Here is a 21,352-nt window from a genome sequence, read left to right as displayed (position 1 = left end):
AAACTAATAAAAATTTAAAATTTTTGGCGTATAGTTATTAAATTTGTGTAGATTCGGGTTTATACCAATGAGAGTAATTGTATTTCCTGTGAGGAGGATCGTAGGTCACGATTCCGCGATCCTTTGCTATCTTTATTGCCACCAGAAGATTCTTGTGTTGCTTTTGACAAATATTGGTAACTCTGAAAAAAAGAAAGAAACAAAATAGAATATACAAATGAAAAAATGGATTAAAAAAAGAAGGTATTTAAAACTTACCGGTAACTTAATGTTTCCCCGTTATAAGGCGAAATAAATTGATTCAATAATTTTCTATTTTTGTAATCAAGAACAAGATATTCGTCACGACAAATTGGACAAGGATTTCCGGTTGACACAACTCCGCCTCTCTGCAAAGATAGAAAAGATTTAACACTTGATCATCAAAATTATAAAAATTCAGGCCTTGGATCGACTTTAACAATAACAGTCGCTATAGTCGATTAGAAATAGAAAAAAAGTCGAAAAAGTCGTCTATTTAATTCGGTATTGTCACAAAAAAGTTTATATTGTACTTCCCTGATTCTTCACTGATTTATAAATTCAATTAATCAAAACTCGAATAATTTCATGCTAAATAAATATTTAAATACTTCCTACTTCTTTTTTCACGGAAAATAAAATTAAGAAAATTTCAACTTCTGTTTATTAATTTCTAAAAATTACAACTATAACCCTTCGAAAAATTCAATTATTTTCTACAATTTTGAACTAGACTTCATCTCTAAATCAATTATCTTTATTAATTTTTAATCATTTTCCGAAAGTTCTTTGAGAATTTTTTTTGTAAAATTTATCTCTATTTATTAGATTCAATATCGTTTGAATTAGTTTTTTTTTTAAATATTCTAATTCAAAGTTTTCAAAAATAATTAAATTTCTTGAAAAAAAACTATTTAATAATTTTAAAAAACTAATTCATTTTTTTGCAGAATAAACAATTTTGAAAATGATTTCTGCTTTTGCAGATTTTAATAATAATTCTATAAAATTAGATTTTTTGAAATAAAGTAAATAATTAATTTTCATTTTTATTAAATTTACACTTGAAGATTTTTCATTAAAATTTTTAAGAATTCAATTATTTCCAAAATTTTCAATTGAATTTCTTTTTAAAAGTTAATTTTCAAGAAATGTAATAAAATACTTGAAAAAAAATGATTTATTTTCAATTAAATTTTACAAACTTTCAATTATTCAACATCTTTGTAATTGTATATTTCAAAAATTTAATTAGAAAAATTCAATAATAACTTTTCAAAGATTTGTCTATAGTTATACTTTTCACACTATAAAAATAGAAATAAGTTATGCATTTTAATACTAAAAATGTGGAATTTTTTTTAAATATAAGTCAATGAAAGTCAAATTATTTGAAAGTAGTCGAAATAATTATAATATCCAAAGCCTGAAAATTCTAAAATAAACAAAAAAATTTTTTATTTAAATCCCCAATACTTACAATACAAGTTTTTCTCGTTTTTCTCGGAGCAAATTGACCTTTAAAATTTCGTCTATACAATTTCCAAATGGGATTATCGCCGTATGTTGTTTTATAGGCTAAAAAGAAAAATACGTTTTTGAACAAAAGTGAACAAAAGTCTAGAAAAAAGGGATAAATATTTCAATTTCTTTAAAATTAACCCAACGAAAAAGTGTGAAAAGATTTACCTTCGCTTTCAATGTATTTTATACTCGTTTCCACTGGTATTTCTACAGTTCTATCAAGATTAATAAAACCTCCACTTTTTTCTTGTTTCTTAAATTTGTCTTCGTTAATCAATTGTTCCTGAGTGGAAATCTCGGATTTTTCTTGAACCTCTTCGGCAGTTTGTAAAAGAACCGGAGCACGAGATAAATTTCTCACAGACATAACCTAGAAAACAACATATAATATCCGAACTTTTAATTATAAATAAAATATTTAATGAATAAATTCAATATTGAATTTTTTTAAATACTCACAGGTTGAATACATCCATTTCGATATAATTTACTTATAAGTTGAATATTTCTCATTAAAAATGACATTTTTTCTGAATTCTCTGCAAGAAATCCACTTAACAACTGTGAAGTTCGGTGCAGGAGCAAATGCGATATATCGATAAACTGAAATTGTCCGCAAATTGAAAGCCCGCTAACTTTTGAAATTTATAATTACGCCAACAATGTAAAAATTGTATGATAGGAAGATATTTGTAGAATTTATCTTCAATATTACTATTTTTAAATAAATAATGCTTTTTAATAGAAGAAATATTACTGTTTCTAAAGCAAAATAGGTAAAATATTGATTGCAATGAAGTGCCCTCTATAAAACTGACAGCAGGAGCAGTCAGGTGCAAAATGGCGTCGATCGCTAAAATAATTCAACTTTCAAAACAATTATCAGCAAAACCATTAAATCCATATTTTACTAGTAGTATTCGAAATGCAGGTAAGTTTTCACACCATCCATTTTTTTGTACAATTCATTTTGATTTTCTCTTCAAAAGCCTTTCTTTCTTTACTTTTTCTTGTTTTTAAGGTTATGTTACGTAAGTCTCTTTTGTTATTAAAATTTTTGTAATTATTTCTTTATCTAATTTAATTTTCAACTTATTTTTTCCATTTTTATTATTATTTATTACAAAGCAAATAATATGTATTTGAATAGCTAATATGAGAGATTTACTGCCAAATGAATATCCTAAAAATAAAGCGGAAAGAAATTTTCATAGAGAAATTATTATATTTTATAAATTAATTAATTTCTAAATTTCAATGTAATTTATTTAGTGATTTTTAAATTTCAATTTAATTTATTAATATTTCTTTTAAAAGTTCATCTGAGAGATTACATGCCAAGCGACTATCCTAAAAATGAAGAGGAAAGAAAAAAAGCAGCTCGAAAATATAATCTCCATCCAGATGAATATGTACCATTTCCCAAAGAAAGTGAAATGGGAGAGTACAGAGGAGATTATCCTAATCTTCCATTAATTGGACATGCGGCAAAAGATCCCTATTATCCCTGGGATATGCCAGGAGACAGGAGAAATTATAAAGAAACTGTAAGTTTCTTACTAAGTATGAAAAAAAATTTTTTAATTTTGCTTTAATTTAATTCAAATTTAATACTTAACAATTCTTGTTGTTGAAAACACTACAAAAAAATTCAACTTTGGAGAAATTACAAATAATTGCAGAAATTCAATTATTTTCAAAATAAATAAATAAAATTCAATTATGTTCAAAATTTGAAAAAAAATTCTCGTAAAAATCTCAATTATCTTTATAATTATAACAAAATTCTTCACCAAAGTTCAACTATTTTCATAAATATCAAAAAAATTCTTTTAATTGAAAATTTTGAAAGCAATTGAATTTTATGAAGAAGAATTTTATTAAAATTGTATTGAAAATAATTGAATTCTTGCGAAAAATTTTACTATTTATAAAAATAATTAAATTCCTCCGAAGAATTCATTGAAATTTTAGAAAATAAATTAATTTTATGTTAATATTTGAAAATTTAAATTCCTTCGAGGAATTCTATTAAAGTTATTTTGAAAAGAATTGAATTTCTGCAAAAGATTTTACTATTTATAAAAATAATTGAATTATTGCAAAGAATTTTACTATTCATAAAAATAATTGAAATGTTTCGAAGAATTTATTAAAATTTCAATAAATAATTAAATTTTTATGAAGAATTTTATAGAAATATTTAAAAATAATGAAATTTTTTCGAGAAATTCAATTAAAGTTGTTTCGAAAATAATTGAATTTATTTAAAGAATTTATTTTATTTTTTGAAAATAATTGAATTTTTTCAAATTTTTATTACGAATACATTTAAAAATTGCCTTGAAAGTTATTTAAGTTTTATATATAGAAGTTTTTAAAAATATTTCGAGAATAATTGAATTATTTTTAGAGAATTTAAAATTCTTGTTGAATTTGATTATGAAATTATTTAAAAAATTTATATTTGAAAGTAAAAAATTTTGTAATATTTGTATAATTCTAGCTTCCTGAAGAATTTGACATGATTGGTCCAGAAAAAATTGACTGGATAGGAACTAAACCGAGAATTTCAAACAGGAAAGCGTTTGTTACATTTTTTTCATTTGTTACTATATTTGTATCTGTTATTCTACTGGCAGAAGATTATAAATATTTCCCAGCGGTGGTAAGTGTTAAATTTTAAACCTAATCTCATTTCAAAAGAAATGCTCTGATTTTAAATTAGAAACTATAAAATATGTTCTCATTTGAAATTTTATTAAAAAATAAATTTGATTTCAGATGGAGAAACAATGGCCACAAGCCGGTGTCAAGCATTATACATTTGATCCAGCTAAATAAATAATTCTTAATTTACAGATAAAATAATTAAATAAGCAGAATGAAAATTTGTTAATAATCACTCATTTTTGGTAAAATATGTATATAAATATTCTGCAAAAAATATATAGGAAACGAATATTTAAATTCTTTGTGTTGTTAAAATTTACCTCTTTTATGCTTCTGTTAAAACTTCAAAGTTTTTTATCATTTCTTCTTAATTCTTTTTAAATATAGAGAAAACCGAAAAAAAATAATTTTGTAGAAAATTTCTCCTGTCGGTAAATAAGAAAACTGTTTATACACAATGAGTTAAGTTGTTGTTTTTAGGTTAGCTGTCAAACGAGATAAACACAATTTACTTTATTTCGTTTTCGTCTTTGGTCTCACATTTAATTTCCACTGTAAATTTGTGTAAATCGTATATAAATATTTTATAACAATTTTATAAATATGAGTGGCAAAAATCAATTACCTGATCTTGATAAAATATTTCGCGAGGAAGATGATGATGGATTTTTACCTTCCGGAAGGTAATTTTTATTAATAATTTTAATAAATCATTTAACGTATTGTATTTAAATACTTTTAATTAGATTTTTGCTTTATTATTTGAAAGATAATAAACAAATTTGAATTGACATAACCTATAAGATTATTTTTTAAAGTTTACAAACGTTTTAAACCTTTTAAACAAACAAAACGTAAAAATTATTATAGTTCCAGATTGGCTTCAATATTTGGTATGAACACAAATAATGTAAATACTCAGCCGCAAATTTTTCCAACAAAACAAAAAAATGTTACTCAAGAATCGAAAACCGAAGTTGTTATTGCAAAAGCTGTACACGCTTATAAATTGTAAGTATATAATAATTTTTTACTGTACGATAGAAATTTTATTTTTAATTATTATAATTTATTAATATTATTATTTATTTTGATCTATTTTACCTCATTTTTGAAAAACTGCAAGTGAAACGTTAATATTTCTAAATAATTCATCAATATTTATTATGAATAGACAGAACGGAAATTATACATCGATAGGAAAACTTGGCCTCGCTCTAGTGGGAAATGTTTCTACAAAATCGTATCAATTAATACTCTATCGAAGTAAACAAGAGCACATATCCATTGTTTCGATAAATCCCGATTTCTCCTACATTGTGCAGGCAAATAATTATTCTACATATTATGATAATCGAAAGGAAAATTGGTCAATACTTTTTGAAACCAGTAAAGAATGCATTGAGTTTGCAAGAGAAATTGGCGTCTCACGATATCTTTCACGTCGTGAAAAGACGAATAATTCTTTAATTTATCAGGATTTAAATGCAGTGAATGAAAAGGGAGAAAAGGCAAAAGAGGGTGATGAAATTTCCCTAAAATACATTATTACCACAGAAATAATTCAACCATTAAAAAATAATTCAACCGCTGAATTGTCAATGACAGTGGAAATTTCCACTGATGATAATTGGGAAAGAATATTGTTGGGAACGATGAAAAATTTGAGACGAATGCTAATATTACCGCCGAGTAAGCAGGTAATTATTAAATTTTTATCATTTTTTTACTCTTCAAGGATTGCCACAGGTCAGGGAAAAGTAAAAAAAATTCAACTTTTAGAATTCATAAGAAAATTCTAAATTTCTGAAAAAACAAATTTCTTCTTTTTTTGACAATAATTTATTTTAAATAACTTAATTCTATTAAAAAAAAACTGCCATAAAATTATTACTTATAAATCATTTTAATGAAATATTTTTTTGACAAATTTTAATTTCAATTCTGTTTGAAATTGGTTTCAATATTAAAAATTTTAATACAATTCTTCGAAAGAATTCAACTATCTTAATAAATATTAAAATTCTTTCCAGAAATTAAATTATTTTCAAAAAAAAATTCTCGTCAACATTTTAATTATTTTTATAAATAGCAAAAATTCTTCACCAAAATTTAATTATATTCAGGAATTTTTATAAAATTCATTGTAAACTTCAATTATTTTCATAAATAAAAATATTCATCTCAAGAATTCAATTATTTTCAAAATTAAAAAAATTCTTCGCAGAAATTCAATTATTTTAGAAAAAAAACTAAATACAAATTTTCGTCAACATTCCCAATTATCTTTATAAATAAAAAGAAAAATTCAATTATTTTTAGAATTTTTAATAAATTTCATTGCAAAATTCAATTATTTTCATAAATAATAGTATTCATCACAAGAATTAAATTATTTTCAAAAATTATAATAAAATTCATTGCAAAATTTCAATTCTTTTCAAATATTTTCTTAATTCAATAATTTGTATATCAATTATTTTAATGAAATTTTCCAAAAGAATTCAATTATTTAAAAACAATTTTAACAAAGTTCTACACAAATATTCAATTATTTTCTGAAATAATGAAACTTTCACAAGAATATAATTATAAAAAATAGAATTTGCATGAATTTTTTGAAAATTCTTCGCAGCAATTCAATTATGTTCAAAAGCAATAAAATTGAATTACTTTAAAAAATTTTAATAAAATTCATTGCCAAATCTCAATTATTTTCAAAAATTTTAATAAAATTCATTGCAAAATTTCAATTGTTTTTAAAAATTAAATTTGCAGGATTCATAATTAATTTTATTTCACTTTTTAATATTATGTATTTAATTAATTATTAAAAATCATGGATTTATACAAGAATTTTAGTTAACAACACTAAAAAAATTGTATTTTAGAGAAATTACAAATGTTTGAAAAAATTCAATTTTTTTTCAAAAATTCAAAAAAAAATTCTAGTCAAAATTTCAATTATCTTTAAAAATAATAAAATTCTTCTCCAAAATTCAATTCTTTTCATAAATAATAAACATTTCACAGGAATTCAACTATTTACAAATTTTTTCACAATAATTCAATTATTTTCATAAAAATAGTTCCAATTATTTTTAATTGTAATTTTAACCAAATTCCTCAAAAAATGTAAGTCTTCTTGAAAATTTTATTAAAATTCGTCGAAAAAATTCGATTATTTAAAAATTTGTTGATAAAACATTTTATGAGACGTCAATTTTGAGAAACATTCATTTATTCAATAATTTTTTCATTTTTGAATTTATATATTTGAATTCTCGTAGAATTTTCTAATAAAAATTGTTTTAAAAATAAATTTTAGATAAAACTTCAGATGAAAAATTAAAAATAATTGATAATTGTTCATTTATTTCTTTCGAAGAATTTCGATAAAATTTTTGAAATTAATTACATTTTTCGAAGAATTTACTTAAAATTTTATTAAAAATAATTGAAATCCTGAGAAGAATGTATTTTATTATTTAGGAAAATTAAAGTCTTGCAACGAACTTTTATTATATTTTTTAAAAATAATTGAAATCCTGTGAAGAATTTTATTATTTATGAAAATAATTGAATTCTTGCAATGCATTTTTATTACATTTTTAAAAAATATTTGAAATCCTGTGAAGAATTTTATTATTTAGGAGAATAATTGAATTATTGCATCCTTTTTTATTACATTTTTTTTTTAAATAATTGAATTCTTTTGAGAAATTTTATTTAAATAGTAGATTTGGAAAATATTTTAATTTCATCGAAGAATTTCATTATTTGTGAAATGTAATTGAATTCTTGCAAAAATTGTTTGAAAATAATTACATTTTTCGAGAAATTCATTTAAAATTGCATTAAAAATAGTAATTTAAATCCTACGAAACATTTTATTATATTTATGATAATAATTGAGTTCTTACAACGAATTTTATTACTTTTTTTAAAAATAATTGAAGTGATGTGAAAAATTGTATTACTTATAAAAATAATTGAATTCTTGCGAAGGATTTTATTAAAAGTTTTGTAAATAATTAAATTTTTTTTTAACAATTTTATAGAAATTTAAATTGTTGTAAAACAGGAAGATAGCAATTAATGGACAATTTTTAAAAATAATTGAATTTTGTAAAGTTTTCAAATTAAAATTTTTGAAAATCTGAATTTTTCATACTTTTAATATTAAAAATTCAAAGGAACTAATTTTTTTCGAAAAGCTTAATCAAAATTTTTTATAATTATTTCAAGTTTTTATTTTCTAATTGAATTGTAAACAAATAATAAATTTGAAAATTTTTAAGAAGAATTTTAGTTAAAAATTGCACAAAATAATAATTGAATTGGAATTATTAAAATATTGGTGTTTTTGAATAATTTTACAATTAAAGAAATTCGTAAATAAATGTAATTGGAGAATTTTTGTTGTGTTTCTAATAATTTTTAGAGTGAATCAGAATATTCTGTAGGGTCAGGGAAAATGAAAATTAAATTTTTGTGGCAACCCGGTCTTCCCATAATTATATTTTTTCCATTATAATTTTTAGATTAGCCTCGGTCCTGGATTTCCCAAGGAAAGAGACATCGTTCTCGAAATAGAAATAATAAATATTCAGAGGGCAAAGGAAATGAAAATTCCAGAAGCAGAGAGTTTAATCTCGTCAAGTAAGGCTTCGATAATATCGAGAATGGCAAAAATGGGACAATCTATTCTTCCAAAAACTTCCATATCAACGACTACCGATTCAGATGACACTGAGGTTTACATGTTTTTATTAAATTTTATTATTAAAATCACAGCTTTTTTCAAATTACTTTTTCAAAATTTTTAAATTTAAAAATAAATCATCTTTGTCAATTTCAGGATGAGATAAAAAAAGAACGAACAATACGACACAGAAAGGTGAGATAAGAAGAATTTTCTCTAAACTGGAAAAATAGAAACACTAAATTTCAAAAGACGTGAATGAAAATTAAAAATATCAGTAATTGTGATTAATACCTATAAATATTAATTGTGATTTTTAAATTAAAAAATTTATTAAAATTTATTATTAGGGAGAATTGCCAGAGACAAGTCCATCGAAAAAGCAATTTCAATCTAGTCACGAAATTACAGAAACTGGTAATCTTCACAAAGTTATTAAATCAAAAGTGACTTCATCGGTTCCTAATGTACAATCGTCATTGTATCCAGTCGTTTACACTCCACAATGGTCACCAACTCAAGTGCAGGTAAAATTGAAAAAAATTAAAATATTAAATTAAATTAAATTAAATGGAAAATTAAATTAAAATTTGAATTTTTTTTATCAAAAATGAATTAATTTCAATAATTTCTAGTCACAATATATGACGGTTGACGGTCAAACTTTTCCCATGGCACAACAATTCGTCACTCAAACAATGCCTGGAACATTAGATCCAAGTTTGAATATATTTTTAACTGAGTCAAGAACACAAAATGCCGAGATTCGAATGGGAATGTCAAAAATATCCGACAATATTCAACGATTATTGGATAAAGTAATTTTATTTTCAAAAATACCATTTTATTAATTATTGATTCATACCAATTTTCAATTTCATTGATTTTAGTTCCACGTCTTGGAACTTCAAAACGCTTCGTCACCGAGCAATGATAAAACAATGGAGAACACGTTGAAAATGATTCTCTCATTGAATTCACCAGAAACGAAAAGTAATTCAATTTTTACTTCCGGTAAACTTGAGGAAAGTAATAAAAGTCAAATGAATCAATTGCAAGAGACTATTTTAACCAAAGAAGAGGAACTGAAGACGATAAGAGGTATTTACGAAAATATTGAATAATAATAATAATAATAATAATAATAATAATAATAATAATAATAATAATAATAATAATAATAATAATAATAATAATAATTAATAATACCTAGGAATTAATAATAATATTGTAAAATTATTTTCAGAAATAGCAAATAATGCCAACCAGGAAATAACGAAACTGAAAGAAGAAAAAAGGAGTTTAGATCAAGTGAATCTGGAACTAAAGGAGAAAATATTAAGTTTAGAAACGAATCTAGCAACGAAGAAACAAGAGTTCGATAATTTAAATACACTTCATGAAGCTGCCAGGGAAAATTTGAATGATTGTCAAAAGAGAAATTCCAATCTAGAGAGGGAAATTTTACAACTTCAATCTAATTGCAAATCGTTAGAAATTGCTGCAAGTACAAATCAAATTAAATCCACTTCTGTAAGTTTTCTCATTTTATTTTAAGAAAATAAAAATAAACACTATAAATTTACAATTACGTTCTTCTTTTCAGAAAAGTGATAAAAATAAGGAAGTGAAATTGATCATGAATAATACGTACCACACATTACTGTCAAAATTCATAGAAGACAATTATTCAACTAGTTTTATAAAAGAAACGATTGCTAACACGTTGAGGGTAAGAAATATTCAAAATACGTTTAGAAAATTAATATTTTCATTACCGTTATTTTCAATTGACATTATTTTCATTTGCCACTATTTTTAATTAACATTATTTTCAATTACCGCACTATTTTTATTTGCCATTAATTTTCAATTACCATTATTTACATTTTCTAAACAATTCAATTATTTTTTTCAATACTAAAATCTTTACAAAAATTAAATTATTTTCAAAACATTTCTATAAAATTCTTCATAATAATTTAATTATTTTTTAAAATTTCAATAAATTCTTCGAAACATTTCAATTATTTTTATAAATAGTAAAATTCTTCGCAATAATTCAATTATTTTTATAAATAGTAAAATCTTTTGCAGAAATCCAATTATTTTCAATACAATTTTAATAAAATTCTTCTTCATAAAATCCAATTGCTATCAAAATTTTCAATTAAAATTATTAAAGAAACTTCATTAGTTTAAAAAAAATTCAAAGAAATTCTTCAAAAGAATTTAATTGGTTTTTTTTTAATTTTAATAAAATTCTCTATGAAAATTTAGTTATTTTTTTAAATAATAAAATTCTCTGCGAGAATTCAGTTATTTTTCTGAATAATAAAATTCTTTGAAATAATTTTATTATTATCAAATTTTTTGATAAAATTCTTTGCAACAATTCGATGATTTTTAATGCATTAATTTTAAAATTGAAAATATTTGAAAAGAAAAATTATAAAAAAGTTTAGAAAGAAAAAAGCGAACAACTAACTTCAAACTGCGAACAGATTACCGGAACATGTACTTTATTATTATTAATTATTAATTAATTAATAATAATTTTAATAAAATTTATAATATTTTAAAAACAGGACATAACTTTAAAAGTACTGAATAGCGATGAATGTGAGGAAGAATCGAGTGATAAAAAGAAAATGCAAGAGAAAAATAGTCAATTACAGGAAACAGAGAGATTATCATCATCATCTTTAAAAGAAGACAACGAAGACACGAAAAACGATTTCAAATTAAATTCCGAGACGAATTTGAATAATTTTATTCAGGTAATTATTTGTTAAATAATTTTTTTCATTTTCATTGTATTCTAATACATTTCTATCAGATTTCTATATTGTAGATTGCTCCGGAATTTGAAAATGTACCACCGCCAATTCCACCACTAGATTCTAGTAATGAAGCCGATTTGAGCGATTTTTAACGTTGATATATGAGAAAATCGAGAAAAAAAATTAATAAAAGAAGCTTTATATGTGATTTGTATAATTGAATAACAAACAAAATGTTTATATTCTTCTAAACACGAAACATAAACAATTTTTATTCCAAAAATTATCCGCGCAAATCTTTAAAATCCCTTTTTTTTGTTCTCATAACCTAAAAAGTATTACAAAAATACTTTTCATCTAACTTTGCCTAATTTTGTTAATTTTATAATTGATAAGATTTATAATTTTTAAAAATATTTTTTTATCAAATATTTCCCTCTTGAAATGAAATGGCAGTCATTTTAAATATTCTAAAAAAAAAGTATTTTGCTTTTTCTACATAGATATCAATAGTAAAAAAATAAAATAAACTGCAGTGATAACAATTGGAAAATAAGAAAAATATCAATAAATAAAAAAAAAATGTCAATTATTTCGATATAAATAAATGAAAAAAAAGAATAACAAAAGGAATTTAAAATGAACGTATAACAGTTGCGCCGCAGATGAGTAATTTTTGTCTAGTGCGTCATTGGATAAGACCAAGGTAAGAAGTGTTTACATTTTTTGTCATTCAATTAACAGAATCAAGCCCTTTAAAATATGATTTTAAACTTTAAAATGCCCGAGAAATGAAAATTTAAGAGAAAAATGACAAATTCTCCTGCCATTACCTCCATTATTATTTACCCGTCTCTCGAGAAAACAGTGATTTCTTCACGGGCGCAGTTTTTCAACCATCTTGGCTTGTGCCACGCCAATCAAAATGAAAACATAACCTCAAAAAAAAAAAAAAAAAAATGACAATAATTTCAAAAATATTGCAAAATTCGTTTGATAAAAAATAAAAATACGATAACATTTGTAATTTTTTACATTCAATTCCTTAAAAACTGGTTTTAAAATGATTTTTCAAAATTTTTTGCCTGAATTATTTTTCGTAATTCTAACCTAACTTTTGGCAAAAGGTCCAATCCGCGATCCCTGAAGATGTTTTATTTTATAAATATTATTTTTGATATTTAAGAATTAAATATCAACTGATATAAACGTTATTGTAAATTTTTATAATATTCAATATTATTTTAAAAGATTTAATATAAATAGAAAAACACAGAATTAGAAAAAAGAGATAAAGATCTGAATGTTTATGATACAATTTTCGAAAAATTTTAGCTAGACACTAGATTTTGAGTGTTGCAATGGACAATGCCACGGATGATGAGGATATATCTTTTCGTCTTGGGGAATTGTTTGAGAGTTACGAGGAACTAGAGCAGAAATTGGAAAAATTTTCGAAACAAAGTCTTGTGCATTACTGGCGACGAGACAGTAGAACAGTAAATGGTGCACATATGAAAACAGCTCGTCCTATAAGTGCAAGATTAAAATATTATTCTGTTAAATATGCCTGCATTTATGGTGGACAAAAGTTCTTTCCCCGAGGAGCTGGAAGACGACAATCGCAGTAAGTTCATCAACGAATTTTTAAAATTCAAAATTCGAGTCAATTATAATTTTCTATTTTTTATTTTTAGATCTATCAGAACCAATTGTCAGGCTCACATTATGTTAAGAGCTTCAAAAGACGGTACAAAATTGGAAGTAACGAGTGTAAATAATGAACACAATCACGAAATTTCAGAGGTAAAGAATTTTTTATTTTCATAACTTTAAGAAATAAGAATTTAAGAAAATAATGGAAATTTATATTTTTATAAATTGCTGTTTGCTTTTTTGTTTCCTAACTTTTTGTATGTTTAAAATTTTTAAATTAATGTACTGAAAATCATTGAATTCTTGTAAAGAATTTATAAAAAAAATTAGAAAATAATTAAATTTTATTAAGAATTCAATTATTTTCACTAATTGGAATAAAATTCTTTAATCAATTTATAAATAATAAAAATCTTCGTAAAAAATTCAATTATTTTAAAATAAATAATAAAATTCTTAACAATTTTCTATTCCATTTTTAATTGATTTCTTCGAAATTTTCAATTATTTTTCAAAATCTTGTAAAAATTCTCTGAGAAAATTCAATTATTTAAAAAAATAATTAAATTTTGCACAGAGGTTCAATTATTTAAAAAAGTTTTAATAAAATTCTGTTCAGAAATTCAATTATTTTCATAAATAATGAAATTTTCGCTGGAATTCAATTATTTAAAATATATACAATTTTTATTGAACTTCAGGGAAAATTAAATTATTTTTAAACAGTTTTTTTTTAAATTCTTCGAAAGAATTAAATAATATCAATAAATAGTAAAATTTCCACAGGAATTCAATTATTTTAAATAGAATTTTAATAAAATTCTTCTAAAAAATTTTCTTGTTTTTAAAGTTTATCAAAAATTCAATTATTTGTAGAAATAATAATTTTTTTCGCACAGATTCAATTATTTAAAAATTTTTAATAAAATTCTATTCAGGAATTCAATTATTTTCAGAAATAATTAAATTGTCGATGAGCAATCATTGAATTCTTGTAAAGTATTTATAAAAAAATTTGTATATAATTAAATTCATTTCAAGAATTTTATCAACATTTTTGCAAATAATTGAATTCTTTCGAGAAAATGTAATTAAATTTGTTTTTAAAAAAACTTAATTCTTGGCGAGATTTTTATTAAAATTCTGTAAAATAATTGTATTGTTTTTAACAAATTTATTTCAATTTTCTTAAAAATAATCAAGTTTTTTAAAAATAATTTTTACTGAAAATTTTTAAAATAATTTAATTTTAAGAAGAATTTCTTTCAAGGTTTCAAAATAATCGTGTTTATTATTAATTGTAATTAACAATTTTTCCATTTAATAGTATTAAAATTATTCATAGAAAATTAAATTCTTTTAAACAATTTTCATAGAGTTTTTGTAAATAATTACATTTTTCTTGAAGAATTTCATTAAATTTTGTAAAAATATTGTAATTATTAGTTTTGTTTTAAAGTAATTTTAATTGAAAATTTTTAAAATAATTGAAATTTACAAAGAAGTTTATAAAAAAAACTTTTGAGAACAACTGAATTGTTTAAAAACATTTTATTACCATTTTTAAAAATAATTGAACCTGTTAAGAAATTTTTTTTAAATTATCTTGAATATAATTGAATTTTTTTTCATAAATTTAATTAAAATTGAATTGAAAATAATTGAATTTCACAGAAGAATTTTTTTTATTTACAAAAATAGATAATTGAATTCTTCCCAAGAATTTTACAATTTATTAAAAGTAATTGAATTGTTTCGAAGAATATATTTTATCAGAATTTTTGAAAATAATTTAATTTATATTAATATTCTTGAAAATAATTGAATTTAATTAATATTTTTATAAATAATTATATTCTTTCGAGATATTTTATTAAAATTGTATTGAAAATAATTGAACTCCTCCGAAACATTTTATTTTTTATGAAAATAATTGAATTCCTTTGAAGGATTTTGTTATTTTTAAAAATATTTTAATTCTTGCGAAGAATTTTCTTATTATTTATGAAAATAATTGTTTCGAAGAATTTTTTATCTGAATTTTTGAAAATAATTGAATATAAAATTTTTTAATTTACAAAATAATAAGAAATGGAATACCGCATTTACATATAAATCGCAAATTTATAATTTGCAAAAAAAAAGTAAAATTCTACATGTTTGGAAATATTTTTAATAGGAACTATTCAAAAATTTACCTCAAGAAAGAAAATTGTGCGGTGAGATAAAACAGGAGGTTCAAGATTTAATGCAACTGCACATTGATCGAAAACGACTAAAGGAATACGTTCGATTGCGGACTAATAAAATATTACGTTCAAAGGATTTATTTAATATCGCGGCTGCTAATAAGCATAAAAAGGAAATAACACCCGAGCGGGCTTATCAGCTTTTTAAGAAGATACACGACATTGAAAATATTCAAAAGAAAGAATCGAATCGAAAGAATTTCATCGAGTGCGAGGACGAAGTGTCGCGAACCATAAAGAGATTGAAAACCGAACAGGATCCATCATGCTGGGCTCAAAATGTACTCAAATAACTCAAAATATCTCCAAATTAATTCTATTTTGTATCTAATTTTTCTTTCTATTCATTTTGTTTTTAATTTTTTTTCTGTTCATTTTGTTTCTAATTTTTCTTTCTATTCATTTTGTTTCGAATTTTTTTTCTAATTTTTCTTTCTATTCATTTTGTTTCTGATTTTTATTTCTATTCATTTTGTTTCGAATTTTTTTTCTATTCATTTTGTTTCTAATTTTTATTTCTATTCATTTTGTTTCTAATTTTTATTTCTATTCATTTTGTTTCTAATTTTTATTTCTATTTTGTATGCATCTAATTTTTTTACTATTTTTAAAGTGATTTCCTATCATTGCAGAGTTTATCGAACGAATTAGAAGCGGGAGAAGGAAACGACGTTGATGACAATTATTGCGATCCTCTAATGCAAGAAGAGTCTGTCGATGAGATGAGTAATGCCGAAAGTCAATTGGTCAGTGCCGCAAGAGACACGGATATGATAAGTGTTAATGGAGAAATTGTCGGCGAATTAGTGATGGAAGACGGAGATCCGTCTGTTATTGTCGAATCAATTGTCAATGCCGATGGTTCCGTATTTGTCGACGAGAGAGAATTTAATACCTATCCACTATCCTCCAGCGTTCAAGATAGTCAATCTCCAAATCATGAAGGTAATTCTTTAATTAACTTCTTTTTTTTCTAATTAAACAAGAAAAATTGTTCTTTTCCTATACAAGAAACAAAATAATTACGATAACAGGCTTCGCACTTATCTACTAAAATTTACTTCATTTTTTACGATTAGCTACTATTTGGATACTTTTTTTTAAATGTGTGACACTAAAAGCTACTTTTTCATTTTTTTTTTTAATTTTCACAAATTTAAATCCGCTAATAGTTGAAATAATTTAATTATTCTTTCAAATTTTCATAAAATTATTCGAAAATTCAATTATTTCCACAAAAATTTTAATAAAAATCCCTCGAAAGAATTTAATTATTCAATAATAATAAAATTCTTTAAAAGAATTCAATTATTTCCAAAAAATGTTAATATAATTCTATATTAAAATCTTTAATTACAATAATATTAACAAACTCAAGTAAAATTATTCGAAAAAAACTACATTATTTTCAAAAGATTTAAAGACAAACTAGTCAATAAAATTCTTTTCGGAAATTCAATTATTTCTTAAAAATTTCAATACCTAAAATTTTTTAATGCAATTATTAACAAAAAAGATTATTTTAAAAAATTGAGAGATATTTTTTGAAAAAATTTAATTAATTTCAAAATTTACAATAATAAAAAGAACTAAATTTTTTAAAAATTAATTAATTTTCAATAAGTTTAAAGAATTTAGTCAAACAAATTCAACAAATTTCGAAAAATCCGATAAAATTCTTTAAAACAATTCAATTTTTTAAAAGTCTATGTTAATAATCGTTTTGCTTTTTTGTTTCTTAACTTTTTTAATAATTTTTCTTTTTAAATATTTTCAATTTTAAAATTAATGTAGGTATTTAGGAAAATTCTTTTTGAAGAATTTCTTTGAATTTTTTTTTAAAATAATGGAGTTTTTTTTAATAATTTTAATTAAAAATTTAAAAATAATTGAATTGTATTGACAATTTCGTTCAAATTTTTAAAATAATCGTGTTTGTTAATAATTGAAATAAAACATTTAGTTATTAAATTATATTAAAATTTTAGAAAATAATTGAATTCATTTGAAAAATTTTATAGCGAATTAAAAAAAAATTGAATTCTTTAGTGAAAATGTTTTGAAAATAATTCCATTTTTGCAAAGGTTTTCCATTTAAAAAAATAATTAAATTCTTTTGGCAAAGAATTTTACTATTTATAAATAAAATTGAAAAATTTTGTAACGAATTAAGAAAAAAACTGAATACTTTTGTGAAATTTTATTGAATTTACAAAAATTTTAAGAAAATGTTTTGGAATTTAATTATTTTTAAAAATAATGATAAAATTCTTTATAAGAATTCAATTATTTTAATAAGCAAACAAAAAATTTTCGCGAGAATTCAATTATTTTGAATACAATTTTAATTAAATTATTCAAAATAATTAAATTATTCTTTTAAATTTTCATAAAATGATTTATTATTTTATATATATGTTAAAAAATTTTAATGAAACTCATTGCAAAAATACAATTATTTTTAATAAAAATTTTAAATAAATTTTCCGAAAAATTTAATTATTTTCAAAAATTTTGTTAAAATTCTTATTCAATTTGAAGAAATAATGAATTATTCTATTAATTACTTACTTTTTTACTTTTAAATAAGTGAATTCTTTTGGAACTTTTTAATAAAAATTGATTTAAAAATGAATTTCACTTACAATTTTAGATTAGAATTGAATATTAAAAATTCGTTATAATACAAATTTTTAGAAGGAGATAAATTTCATAAAGCTTTTGAATTAAAATTAATTAAAATTTTAGTTCATGTGGAAAAATAAGTAAATGTTTATATATTAGTTGAACACAAATTATTCAAGTATAAATAATTTAATTTAGAAATTATAAAAAAAGTAACTTTTTGAAAAATTTTAATTAATTTTTTTGAATATAGGAAAATTCTCGTCAAAATTAAAAAAGGTTATTTAAATTTCGAATTAATTTGGAAATTTTGTCAAATTTAATTGAATTTAAATCTTTTTATTTAAAAAAAATTTATTTATTTGCTTTCAAAAATTATTTTTAAAAATAATTAAATTTTTGAAGAATTCTAACTAAAATTTTGGAAAATAATTGAATTTGATAAAAATTTAGAATTGAAGTTATCAGGATAAGAAATACAGTGAATATTTTTTATGGAAATCAGGAAATACAGAATCAAATTTTTGTCTTTTTTTTTTTTAATAGACTAAAACGAGTTTTTTAGTCGTCAAATTTATTTTTTTGATATCTACTTTTTTTTAGTCTTAGAGACACTTTTTGCTACTTTTTTAAAACTAATTATTGAGTGCGATGCCTGCGATAAACTAAATACCAAATAAAATTAGAAATAAAAAATAATTAGTAATTTAAAAACAAAATTTACAGCCCTCTCTCCAGAGTCGATATCAGCTCACATTGACGATGAGAAAATGAAGAAAATAAATCCCAGTTCATCGCATTTTGTACAAAAAGTCCTGTCAAATCGTTCATCACCAGTGATAAAATCTCCGAATCCACTTCATGATTCGGAGAAAATTTGGGTCGTCAAGGAAGGTGCACTCGATACGGAAGCAGACAGCGGTGCAGAAAGTGAGGCAAACGGTGTGAAAACAAGAAATATTATAAATCCCGAAAGTAACAATATTCGTGAAATAATGATATCGGACGAAAGTGAACCTTTATTGATACATCAAAAATTAGCTGTTCTTAAAGCTGAGGAAGAGAAACTTTTTCATGAGACTGAAATGTTAAAATTAAAAAAGGAAAAATTGAGATTAGAAATCAAACTTCTCAAGTCAAAAGTAATGGAAGATAGTAATGATGTTTCACACTATATTTTTGTGCCTTGAGTTTAAATAACTCTAATTATTAACATTATTATGTATAGGGGTGCGTAGAAAATTTATGTAAATTTTTATAGTTACGCACAAAAGCGATAAAAAAGAAAGAAAAAAAAACTGAAAAATAGTTAAATAATCGTTAAATAGTTAAGATTTAAAGAGGCTGTTATTTTCAAAACTATATTTATTATGTACAGCTAAAATATTTCACGCGTTTTTTTAGAAATTACATTTCGGTAGTTTTCTTGACATTTTCTTTGTGTGTTTTTTTCTAAAAAAGCATTTTCTTTTCTGAATGTAGAGAGAAGAGCACTTTAATATTTTTCAAGTATAGTTAATAGTTATACAAAGTGATGTGTAATTTAAATACAGTAGCAGACATTTCGGTTTAGTTAAGAAAATTTGTCCTGACAAAACCACGTATTTATATAATTATATGTTAAATGTATATTTAATTTTGTATTTTGTTTCAATTCGATTAATATTTCAATTTTATTCAACTTCATTATTATTGATTATTATATTCAATATGATTATTAAATTCAATTTGATTATTAAATTCAATTCAACTATTAAATTCAGTTTAATTACTAAATTCATCGAACAAATATTTATAAGTAAACGTAAATAATAATTATATAGTAAAATTATGCAAGGCAAAAATAAATATTTTTCACTTTAAAAAAATTAAAATTTACGTTAATTATTATTAAAAAAAAGATTGTAATTACTTACTTTTTTCTTCCTTTTGATTTTTATGGCCTCAAGTTCCAAAAAAGAGTTAATTTTTCTTCTATTCAACAAAAAGGAAATATTTTTGTAACTAAAGAAGATTTTTTTTAGTTTGAAGTTAGTTGTTGTTTGCTTTTATGTTTCTTAACTATTTTATAATTTTTCTTTTCAAATATTTTCAATTTTAAAATTTATATATTGAAAATCATCGAATTGTTGCAAAGAATTTTATCAAAAAATTTGATAATAATAGAATTCCTTCAAAGAATTTTATTATTTAGGAAAATAACTGAATTCTCGCGAAGAATTTTATTAAAATTTTTAAAAATCCTAATTAAATTCTTTTGAAGAATTTCTTTGAATTTTTTTTAAACTAATGGAGTATCTTTAATAATTTTAATTTAAAATTTGGAAGCAATTGGATTTTATGAAGAAGAATTTTATTAAAATGGTATTGAAAATAATTGAATTCTTGAGAATAATTTTACTATTTATAAAAATAATTGAATTGTTCCGAAGAATTTATTAAAAATTTTAGAAAATAAATGAATTTTATGATAATACTTGAAAATTCAAATTCTTTCGAGAAATTCTATTAAAATTCTTTTCGGAAGAATATTTATCAAAATAATTGAAATATTGCGAAAAATTTTAGTATTTATAAAAATAATTTAAATGTTTCGAAGAATTTATTAAAATTTTAAAAAAAATTAAACTGTTATAAAGAATTTTATAAAAATATTTGAAAATAATGAACTTTTTACGAGAAATTCAATTACCTAAAGTTATTTCGAAAATAATTAAATTTCTTTAAAGAATTTTATTAAAATTAAGTATATTCAAAATAATTGAATTCATCACAAGAATTTTATTAATTTTTGAAAATAATTGAATTCTTTCAATTTTTTTGACGAATATATTTAAAAATTGCATTGAAAGTAATTTAACTTTTACCTATATAGAATTTTTTAAAAATATTTTGAGAATAATTGAAATATTTTTAGAGGATTTTAAATTCTTGTTGAAATTGAATTTTATGGAAATTTTTTATTTTCTAAAATTTTAATAAATTCTCGGAAAAAATTCAATTAAATTTATAAACAATAAAATTATCTGCAAAAATTTAATTATTTTTAATACAATTTTAATAAAATTTCATGTAAGAATTCAATTTTAAAAAAATTTTTAATATTATTTTAAGAA

At 21.8% G+C, this 21,352-nt stretch overlaps 4 protein-coding genes across 7 annotated transcripts; 3 read left to right on the top strand and 1 right to left on the bottom strand.

The window, feature by feature from the left end:
* Window positions 1-37: 37 nt before the first annotated feature.
* LOC122508075 lies at window positions 38-12,560 on the bottom strand. Its single transcript, XM_043621172.1, has 6 exons — window positions 12,540-12,560; window positions 2,005-2,148; window positions 1,711-1,915; window positions 1,502-1,599; window positions 259-389; window positions 38-182 (listed from the first exon to the last, which is right to left on the bottom strand). Exons 1-6 carry the CDS (start codon window positions 12,543-12,545, stop codon window positions 38-40), a joined length of 729 nt encoding a protein of 242 aa, XP_043477107.1. The 5' UTR covers window positions 12,546-12,560.
* On the top strand, window positions 2,365-4,637 carry LOC122508076 (NADH dehydrogenase [ubiquinone] 1 beta subcomplex subunit 8, mitochondrial). The gene is made up of 4 exons (XM_043621173.1): window positions 2,365-2,476; window positions 2,863-3,092; window positions 4,052-4,213; window positions 4,330-4,637. The coding sequence occupies exons 1-4, from the start codon at window positions 2,386-2,388 to the stop codon at window positions 4,387-4,389; spliced, it is 543 nt and encodes a 180-aa protein (XP_043477108.1). The 5' UTR covers window positions 2,365-2,385; the 3' UTR covers window positions 4,390-4,637.
* Window positions 4,704-11,989, top strand: LOC122508071 (FK506-binding protein 15). 3 transcript variants are annotated; one of them, XM_043621166.1, is made up of 12 exons: window positions 4,704-4,901; window positions 5,089-5,229; window positions 5,393-5,918; window positions 8,763-8,975; window positions 9,080-9,118; window positions 9,274-9,444; window positions 9,559-9,741; window positions 9,814-10,024; window positions 10,170-10,456; window positions 10,530-10,655; window positions 11,512-11,703; window positions 11,778-11,989. In XM_043621166.1, exons 1-12 carry the CDS (start codon window positions 4,822-4,824, stop codon window positions 11,856-11,858), a joined length of 2,250 nt encoding a protein of 749 aa, XP_043477101.1. In that variant the 5' UTR covers window positions 4,704-4,821; the 3' UTR covers window positions 11,859-11,989. The 3 variants fall into 3 exon arrangements, with proteins under 3 accessions (XP_043477101.1, XP_043477102.1, XP_043477100.1); XM_043621167.1 differs by having other exon boundaries at window positions 4,705-4,901; window positions 9,274-9,450; window positions 11,763-11,989; XM_043621165.1 differs by having other exon boundaries at window positions 4,707-4,901; window positions 9,274-9,450.
* LOC122508073 lies at window positions 12,284-19,917 on the top strand. 2 transcript variants are annotated; one of them, XM_043621169.1, is made up of 6 exons: window positions 12,284-12,412; window positions 13,042-13,333; window positions 13,404-13,512; window positions 15,542-15,892; window positions 16,244-16,556; window positions 18,963-19,917. In XM_043621169.1, exons 2-6 carry the CDS (start codon window positions 13,068-13,070, stop codon window positions 19,424-19,426), a joined length of 1,503 nt encoding a protein of 500 aa, XP_043477104.1. In that variant the 5' UTR covers window positions 12,284-12,412; window positions 13,042-13,067; the 3' UTR covers window positions 19,427-19,917. The 2 variants fall into 2 exon arrangements, with proteins under 2 accessions (XP_043477104.1, XP_043477103.1); XM_043621168.1 differs by lacking the exon at window positions 12,284-12,412 and having other exon boundaries at window positions 12,742-13,333.
* Window positions 19,918-21,352: the final 1,435 nt, after the last annotated feature.

The sequence above is a fragment of the Leptopilina heterotoma genome, unplaced genomic scaffold (genome assembly GCF_015476425.1).
Source record: "Leptopilina heterotoma isolate Lh14 unplaced genomic scaffold, ASM1547642v1 Lhet_52, whole genome shotgun sequence".
In the NCBI taxonomy this organism is placed as follows: domain Eukaryota; kingdom Metazoa; phylum Arthropoda; class Insecta; order Hymenoptera; family Figitidae; genus Leptopilina; species Leptopilina heterotoma.
This window is presented reverse-complemented; position numbering and strand designations above follow the sequence as displayed.

Bases quoted from the DNA above. Each gene is read 5' to 3' on its own strand.
- LOC122508076 (XM_043621173.1), top strand. From the start codon at position 2,386: ATGGCGTCGATCGCTAAAATAATTCAACTTTCAAAACAATTATCAGCA. The intron at 2,477-2,862 runs GTAAGTTTTCAC...TTCTTTTAAAAG, and splicing joins TAGTAGTATTCGAAATGCAG to TTCATCTGAGAGATTACATG. The intron at 3,093-4,051 runs GTAAGTTTCTTA...GTATAATTCTAG, and splicing joins GGAGAAATTATAAAGAAACT to CTTCCTGAAGAATTTGACAT.
- LOC122508071 (XM_043621165.1), top strand. From the start codon at position 4,822: ATGAGTGGCAAAAATCAATTACCTGATCTTGATAAAATATTTCGCGAG. The intron at 4,902-5,088 runs GTAATTTTTATT...AAATTATTATAG, and splicing joins GGATTTTTACCTTCCGGAAG to TTCCAGATTGGCTTCAATAT. The intron at 9,742-9,813 runs GTAATTTTATTT...CATTGATTTTAG, and splicing joins TTCAACGATTATTGGATAAA to TTCCACGTCTTGGAACTTCA.
- LOC122508075 (XM_043621172.1), bottom strand. The intron at 1,916-2,004 runs GTGAGTATTTAA...GTTGTTTTCTAG, and splicing joins GAAATGGATGTATTCAACCT to GTTATGTCTGTGAGAAATTT. The intron at 390-1,501 runs GTAAGTATTGGG...CTATCTTTGCAG, and splicing joins AAACGAGAAAAACTTGTATT to AGAGGCGGAGTTGTGTCAAC.
- LOC122508073 (XM_043621169.1), top strand. From the start codon at position 13,068: ATGGACAATGCCACGGATGATGAGGATATATCTTTTCGTCTTGGGGAA. The intron at 13,334-13,403 runs GTAAGTTCATCA...TTTTATTTTTAG, and splicing joins GCTGGAAGACGACAATCGCA to ATCTATCAGAACCAATTGTC. The intron at 15,893-16,243 runs GTACTCAAATAA...CTATCATTGCAG, and splicing joins CATCATGCTGGGCTCAAAAT to AGTTTATCGAACGAATTAGA.